At 51.6% G+C, this 8,492-nt stretch overlaps 1 protein-coding gene across 2 annotated transcripts; it reads left to right on the forward strand.

Annotated features, from left to right (window-relative positions):
- The first annotated feature begins 212 nt into the window (after window positions 1–212).
- DUSP7 (dual specificity phosphatase 7) lies at window positions 213–8,289 on the forward strand. Of its 2 annotated transcripts, XM_062500544.1 has the most exons (3): window positions 213–782; window positions 3,004–3,432; window positions 5,944–8,289. In XM_062500544.1, exons 1-3 carry the CDS (start codon window positions 371–373, stop codon window positions 6,249–6,251), a joined length of 1,149 nt encoding a protein of 382 aa, XP_062356528.1. In that variant the 5' UTR covers window positions 213–370; the 3' UTR covers window positions 6,252–8,289. The 2 variants fall into 2 exon arrangements, with proteins under 2 accessions (XP_062356528.1, XP_062356529.1); XM_062500545.1 differs by lacking the exon at window positions 3,004–3,432.
- The last annotated feature ends 203 nt before the right edge of the window (window positions 8,290–8,492 follow it).

Here is an 8,492-nt window from a genome sequence, read left to right on the forward strand (position 1 = left end):
GCCTCATTGGCTGTGGGGCCGGGGGGGGCGGGGTCCGGCGGGGGGCGGGGCCGGCGTGTGCGCGGTGCCGCTCGGGCCGCGCCGGGCGGGGCTGAGCCGCGGGGCCGAGCCGCCGCCCCGCCTCCCGAGGCATGACACGCGAGCCGCCGGCAAAGCCCCGCTTTAATTGAGGCCGCCGGCATGGGGCGCAGCGCGTAGGGCAGAGCGGGGGCCGCCGCGCTCCGGGCCGCAGACAGCGCGCACCCGCGGCCGTGCCGAGCGAAGCCGCGTCCAGCGCAGCGCGAGACCGACCCGGCGGAGCGGGGCCGCGTCCGGACGCCGCGTGGGTGGCCGGCGGGCCGGGCGCTGGCGGCCGCCGCTGCCGAGCCCCATGAAAACGCAGGTCTGGGGGAGCTCCCCGCGGGCGCCCATGGCTGCGGCGATGCCGTGCAAGAGCGCGGAGTGGCTGCAGGAGGAGCTGGAGTCGGGCGGCGGCCGCTCGCTGCTGCTGCTCGACTGCCGCCCCCACGAGCTCTTCGAGAGCTCGCACATCGAGACGGCGATCAACCTGGCCATCCCCGGGCTCATGCTGCGCCGCCTCAAGAAGGGCAACTTGCCCATCCGCTCCATCATCCCCAACCACGAGGACAAGGAGCGCTTCGTGAAGCGCTGCAAGGCCGACACCGTGCTGCTCTACGACGAGGCCACCGCCGACTGGCAGGACAGCGGTGCGGCCACCTCCGTGCTGGGGCTCCTGCTCCAGAAGCTGCGCGATGACGGCTGCAAAGCTTATTACCTGAAAGGTGAGGTGCCCCTCGCCCTCCTTCCAGCCCCGTCCCGCTCCCGCAGCCCCTGGCCGTGTCCCCCTGGACGGCCGCTGCATCCCCAGAGTGCCCATCCCCAGGTCGGACGGAGGTGGCTGCCTTGTTTTTCTTCCTTCCCTTATCCCTTCTGCCTGATTTTTTTTCCCATGTGTTTTTTTTTTTTTGTTTTGTTTTGTTTTTGTTTTTTCCTCCTCCTCCTCTGCATCCCGCTTTAATTCCCCGCACAAAATGGTTGCAGGCTGGAAGCGGCCGGGAGCGCCCCGCTTCTTCCTACGTCGCCTCCCCGGTAGCGGCGGGAGGAGCCCCGGGGCGGGCGCGGCCCCTCCAGCGCTGCCCCGTCCCGAGCCGATCCCGGCTGGGCAGCGCCGGGCGCCCCTCGGCTCCGCTCCTCGGAGGGAGACTTTCGGGGGAGCGCCAGACTCCTCTACAGCCCTCCGGAAGGAATGGCCGGATTTTGGGGGGGCAGGACAACCCTTCCCTATTTGTATTTTACCTCTCAACATAACCAAAAAGTGAGCTCTGGGGTTTTCCTCCCCCTTTGCCAGGGAATGCTGCCGGTCTGGGAGAGGGCAGCCCGGCTGCTTGCCCGGGGCAGGGCGATGGGGAGCGGGGAGCCGAACCCCGCACACCTCCCTCCGTGCGGGCTGCGGGTGCTTCGGCAGCTTCGGTGTTTTGGCCATTTTGTAAGATCGCAGCGGGCTGAGCGGAGCCCACAGCTGGGCTGCTGGGACCCTTCCCATCTTCCCAGTGCTCCCAGTCCGGTCGCTGGGTGGCGGGTTTGAGGCAGGAATAACAGGAGAGCGGGGGACCGTGTGTGTGTGTGGGGGGGAGAGTGGTCAAGAAAGTTGCCACTTGCGGCTCTTTAAAAAGCGGATGTTCCTTGACACAGACCCTTTTAGGGGAGCCTGGTGGCGGGGTGGGGTGCCAGGGGGACAGTCAGCTATTTGGGGACCAGCCCTCGGGGCCGCACACGCCTCCTTCCAAAACATGGTGGGGGGCCAGCACAGGGGGTGATCGCATTCCCCCTCGACCCTCCGATCCCTGCCCGTCCCATCATTCCATCCCGCTTTGGGGTTTCCCCACGGGCTCTGTTGCCTCCCTCGCTTTGCATTCCTGCTTCTCTCCCCGTCGTCCTCATCCCGAGCAGGAAGGAGCGGTTTTGAAGTTCCTAAGCTCTCCCCGATGGGCAGGGGAGGAGCTGAGCCCCTTCCTCTGCCTTTTTCCGGGAGCTTCGGTGGGAAATGTTTCCAATTAAAATTCCAAAATGGCTCCTCGGCGCTGTCTGGCGGCGCGGGGGGAGGAGGAGGGCGAGGACGAGCCTTTTTCATGAATGGATGTGGCAGGAGCTGTCTATCCTGCTCAGTGGCCCTGCCACAGCCGCCGAACTCACTAACGAAGTTTCCAGGAGCCCTTTCTAATTAAACCATTTGTCAGTGTCAGATCGCGATGGCTGAGCTCCGCTTTAATACTGCCTGGAAAGGAGGTAGATCGGTGGGGTTTGTGCTTCCCTGCCTCTGCCTTCCTTCCCAAGCTGAAGAGCTGGAGAAAAAGACTTAGGGGCAGATGTGAAGGATCTCATCCCTCTGCACTCCTGCTGTGGTTTGTGTGAAGAACAAACCTGTGATGCTGCACTGTAGCAAAACCTATTTGTAGTGATAAAGTTGTTCTGGGGATCACTCTGTGGCAAAACTTAGGGTCTTTTTTCCAGCTTGGAGATTAATAATTTAATTGGGTTTTAGTGCCTGGGTGAGTATGTGGTAGTTGTTCCTAATCTGTCTTTTCAGATATGGATCCTTTTCTCATAATAGCATAATAGCTCTTGCCTAAACTTTTGCCAGACCCTTATTTTTGAGAAGCTAACAGGGCATGATTGAGTCTTGACATGGATTTTATTTGTTGATGTTTCTTTCTTTTGTAATTGAGATTTTGCCCTGTTTTTCACAAGCAATATTGAACTTTGTAAGAACCACTCTTTGGTCTCCTGGGACCTGCTTGCTCAGTATCAGTTTGACCAGGGAAGATGAGGGAGCAGGGAAATGCTTTTCTTGGTGTGAAGCTGAAGGGATACCAGCTCTTTGCTGGTAAAGACTTTCTGAGTAACATGTGTTCACAGGTAGAAAGATTTCCCATTCTGAAGACTAAAATATCTTTTGTTTTTTTTTTTCCCCCCTCTCTGCCTCTCTCCTTTCCCCCTTCGCAGGTGGCTTTAACAAGTTTCAGACTGAATATTCTGAGCACTGCGAGACAAACCTTGACAGCTCCTCACCCAGCAACTCTCCCCCAGCATCAGTCCTTGGCCTGGGAGGGCTGCGGATAAGTTCTGACTGCTCGGATGGAGAATCCGACAGGGAACCCAGCAGTGCCACGGAGTCGGACGGGAGTCCCATCCCCAACAATCAGCCTGCCTTTCCAGTCCAGATCCTACCTTACCTGTACCTGGGCTGTGCCAAAGATTCCACCAATTTGGATGTCCTGGGCAAATACGGCATAAAATACATCCTGAATGTGACTCCAAACCTGCCAAACATGTTTGAGCATGACGGAGAGTTCAAGTACAAGCAGATCCCCATCTCAGATCACTGGAGCCAGAACCTCTCGCAGTTCTTTCCCGAGGCCATTGCTTTCATTGGTAGGTAGTTGGCAGAACGTGGCTTTTCATACTCACCGCTTGGGAATGTGGTGTGCCGCTTCCCAGGGCTGCTGCTGTCTCCAGCCTCATCTCTCTGGGGCACAGCATCAGCTTAGCAGGAGTGTCACCCTGTGAGGTGGCACATCTGGTGCCTGTCATCCTGGATGAGTTCAGGGAGGCCTCCCCTTCCAAAATCCAGCCCTCTTGCAGCACCTCAGCTGAGCTACCTGCAAGTGGTTGGACTGGCCCTGCTGCCTCTTGTCCATGTCTGGGGATTTGCCCTGGTGTGAAATGGCTGAACCCAGGCAGTCGGGAGTTCCTTTGCCTGCTCTGCTTGGGGATGGGAGCTGCATTAGTATGACTGGTGCCAGCAATTCCTTAGCCCCAAATGTGGTTAGAATCAGGGAGAGTGTGTGTGTGTGTGTGTGTGTGTGTTTTCCTTTCCCAAGGGGATTTGCTAGTCTGGTTGGGATCTTCCTGTAAGTCACCCTATCATAACTAACTCCTTGTATGGATACTTCTCCTAAGGTAAGTGTCAACACAATGACTTAGTGATTATAATTATACTGCAGAGTTTGGATGGAAAAACTGCTCTGTAGACAGCCCCTGTGAAAGTTTTTGGCTGGTGGGGTTCAGGAAGGAAAATCTCTTTTCTCAGGCCAGCCTTGACTTTGAGAATTGTTTCTTAATCTGTGGGAAGTATATGTTGGGCTGAAGAGGAATGTACACTTCCAGCCTGACCTGTGCTGTTTGTTCACGATAGTCATTAGCCTAATCAGCTCTGTTTTATGGGGGTGAATGGCACAGGCAGTAATATCATCGTTAACTATTAAAAGCCCCATGGCTACGTGTGTGATTAGAAACACTTGTAGAGGTGAAGGAGAGGGGGACCTTTACCTGCAGACTGAATCCTGTGCAGCCTCTTTCAGCGTTGCCCATTTCAGATGCCATAGCTTGCGCTTGCTGTGCTGTAAGGCGTGAAATGGGGCAGAGCAGTGGTGTATCCTTGGCTGCTCCTCAGCTGTCAGAATCCCTGGTTCTCACACGCTCTCCTTTGCCCACAGCTTCTGCCCTCCAGTAACATGACTGTGGTCAGAAGCCTCTGCTTCAGTGTGGCAACAGGGACCTGTCTGATGTCCCGTCTGCACTTCCTGCCTGAGCAGGGTGTTAAATGTCAGGGGTGAGGTACAGTGTCCCTGCTGACATGTGGCATTTGGGATCTGCTCCAGTCAGCCCGTGTATCTGTGAACACCGAGCTTGTGGAGCTTGTGCTTTCCAGTTAATAACAGGAAATGGAGGATTACGTTGCTCTAAAGCCAAACACCAAGAAATGCCGTGCAGGTCAGATGAAAGGCAAAAATGTCAGGAAAAATGTTGAATGGGAGAGCCTGGGGGGAGGGCCGAGTACACTGGGCGGTGATTACCCACCCTACTGGAAATTCTTGCCTGATTTTGGAGGCTGAGCAGAAAACCTGTTGCAGCTTGGATCTGGATTTTTGTTTTGCCTGCATCTTTTTTAGCCTTCCCTGCACTTACGGTGCCAGAGTGTCTCTTACCTCCAGCTTTGCCCAAGGGTCCTCTTTCTCCTGCCACCTTTTTTCTCCCTGCCAAGCTCTCAGTCAAATGACTGACTTCAAATAGGGCTGCCCAGAAGTAAAAGCAGTGCTGGGTACTTGCGTGCATTCAGTGCTCTCAGTGGTGTGTCTCTCTTTCAGCACTGAGATGTCAATTCATAAAGGGATCACGCTGTTCCGGCTGTGCGAGAGACAATGAGTGTGTGTGTGCTTTTCACTCGGTGGCAAGGGAGGGGAAATTTCGCCGCTGTTCTCTCGCTGTTTTTTGGTCCAGCCTGCATTCCTGCTTCCCGCTACCATTCATCCTGAGAGTCTCCTCCAACACAAGCGTTTGTTTGTAGTGAAGTGCATTTCTGTCGATCCTGAAGAACAATTCCACAAAAAGGGAAGTTCCTGCACTTCAAACTGCTGAAATTGGCATTGGCTGCATTCATACAACTTTCTAGTGGAAGGAGGACAGGAACAGCAGAAGAGAGTAGCTCATGTGATGCTGGGCTGAAGCCTTGCCCTGAGTGCACAGCCTATCCTGGTTTAGTTGGGGTTGAGGTGGGTGTGCTGTGCCCAACCATCAGCATTTCTCTGGAGCTATTGTCTCCAGTTCCATCTGCCTCCTGTGGGTTACTCCAGCGCTCTTGAGTAGAGGGTACTGATGCTCCCTAGGCAAGGGATGTGTTGCTAGACTTTATTGATACTTCTCAACCACATGAGATGCTTAGCCTTGCCGGGGATTTGCAATGCAGCAGGAATATCTCAGGAGCCCTGTGGGGAGAGATGTGAGTGTCCAGGGGACATGGGATGGTGTCACTAGGGGCAGGGTATTCAGTTCTGGCAGTCGTCGTGGTGCTGGGAGCTTGCAGCTGCCACCTGGCCCTGCTCCAATGCCACGTGTTTTTTGGTGCAGAATAATAGACTCCCCCTTCCCCTTGTCTTGTTTCAGATGAGGCCCGTTCCAAGAAGTGTGGGATCCTTGTTCACTGCCTCGCTGGCATCAGCCGGTCCGTAACAGTCACTGTCGCCTACTTGATGCAAAAACTCAACTTGTCCCTGAACGATGCCTATGACTTTGTGAAAAGGAAAAAATCCAACATTTCACCGAACTTTAACTTCATGGGCCAGCTCCTGGACTTTGAGAGGACTCTGGGACTCAACAGCCCTTGTGACAACCGCTCGCCCAGTGAACAGCTCTACTTCACCACCCCCACCAACCACAACCTGTTCCAGCTGAACACTCTGGAGTCCACATGAAGAGGACGCTGCCTGGTCGGGAACTCGAGCATCGAATCGCTTCTCTTGAGTATTTCAACTCTTACGAAAATATCTGTCTTGCCAGGCAGCTCTGAGATGAGTAGCTTCTCTGGGCAGAGGTGCCTGATCGCTGCTTTACGAAGGCTAATGCCGCTCACTAAGTATCCTGATCCAAGTGGTTTAAAGAGGTAGAGTTTTTACAGGGGGTTATTTAACACGGGCGATGTTACAGCATTTCGGATGCAGCTGTCACAGGCAATAACCGCTTTCCTGGGTGCATTGAGACTGTCAGAACATGCACACGTGTGCAGAACAAGCTACCAGGGGTTAGCTTGCTGTGGAAAATGAGGAGATTTATGCACTTGAAAGCCTTGAACAAAAGGTGTTGGGCCAAGACTGTTTTAAAACCCAAGTTCACTTTTTTTGATTTAAAAAAAAAAAGGTAGATCTTACTCGAGCTTTGGGTTCAAACTCTTTTTAGATATGTAAGTTCTTGACTGTTTGTACAGACCAGGTTGCAAAACCAGTATTTTATTCTGTTTCTTGTTTGTTCATTTATTATTTTTTTTAATCAAATGTTTATATTGACCAAATGCATTTTGCACACTTTGTGAAGCCTTGGTATGTCCTGGCATATTACTGGGTACTCCAGAGAGAGATACATGCTGCTGCTGTTGTTGTTAGCATCTGGTAGGAAGCTTTGTTATGTGTGAAGGCCAGTTGGGCTTAAATGCAACCCCTTCACCACTCCTGCACTCACAATCACAAACTCTGCACTGATTCAGCCAAGGTGACTAAGCCGCAAGCTTTTTTTTTTTAATGCCACCCCTGCCAAAAGCGCTGTTTGCTATTGCCAGAGGTAAAACTCTCATAGCCTCCAGAGCTGGTAGAAGCATGTCTGAGCCCGGCTTCATTCTCTGCTGCCTCTTGACTGACTTAATGTCATCCAGCTGGCCCAAAACCATTGCAGCTTCCCCAGTGCAGAAGGTAGTTGCTGTGCTGGTGTTTCTTGTGCACACGGAATTCTTTCCCCCGTGTGCGGGGTGGAGGGGGAACGCAGCGGGCACCTGGAGCAGAGTGAGGATTGTGTGGTGGGACAGGACTCAAATCGTTGTGCATAGAGTGTGTGAGGGGGGAGTGAAGAGGTGTGGAAATGAGGAGAGCATTGTAACAGAGAATTATATATATATATATATATATATATATATATATGAATATATTAAATGGCAAATTCTGAGATGATTGGAGCTTTCAACAGAGGTTCTGATTTTTTTTTCTTCCTCTTTTGAATAACTTTATGCCGTGCCTTCTATTCTGAGAAGACTTGTATGTATTTCTGGCTAGTGTTTGGCAAACTCCTTTTACCAAGCTCGGGGGGGAGGAAGTGGTAATAATTTCTGGGAGGAGGGCAGAACGGATTTGGAGATTCCTTTATTGGCTGCAATGTAGTCCCTCCTTTCTCCCCCCTCCCTGTCCACTTTAACTCTCATGTAAATGAAAAAAAAAAAAGCCACGGATTTTTTTCTAAATATCCAGTTTTTTGTACTTTTTTCAAGAAAAAGAAAAATAATAATAAAAAAAAACTCCATCTGGAGGAATGTTTGATGCTGTCATATCCTGAAACTGTTCTTTTTCGTTAAAAGATGTTATCAGAATGTTGGAATGAGCTTTTGTTTCTTGTTTTCTGGTTGTTTTTTGTTTGTTTGTTGGGTTTTGTTTGCCACAATGTTGGGATCGTGGGTCATTGGAAGGGAGAATGGGTGTACGATTGTGAGTGAGAAAATTGAGAATATCCTAACTGCATCTTACCTCATGGAGGAATTTATTTTTTCAGGGATTTTTTGACAGTGCATCTGTATTGCATTACAGCTAAGCTGGTTTGTAAAGGCTTCCTGTGCTGTTAGTGGTCTTTATTCTTTAAAGGAAAAAAATAAGATGCATCTTCTGATTAGTACAAATGAGAGCTTGTTAGTGAGGAATGGTTCTGCTTTCTGAGTTATGAAGGAAAATTAGTGACCCTATATATACTGATCCAATATTGGGACTTTGTTTATATTGCAAATAAATATTATTTTTTCTTTAAAAATGATGTTTGTGTCAGATGCTTGTCTAGCCTCTGCCTATATAAGGGCATGCTGCTCTTATCCATCTTTTTATGGTTGATTAGGATCCTTCTGTGACCATGGAGAACATTTGCTGGGCCGTGTTCAAGTGTGGTGTTTGGTTTCATGCACAGCTTAA

This window comes from Cinclus cinclus, chromosome 12 (genome assembly GCF_963662255.1).
Source record: "Cinclus cinclus chromosome 12, bCinCin1.1, whole genome shotgun sequence".
NCBI classification, from domain to species: domain Eukaryota; kingdom Metazoa; phylum Chordata; class Aves; order Passeriformes; family Cinclidae; genus Cinclus; species Cinclus cinclus.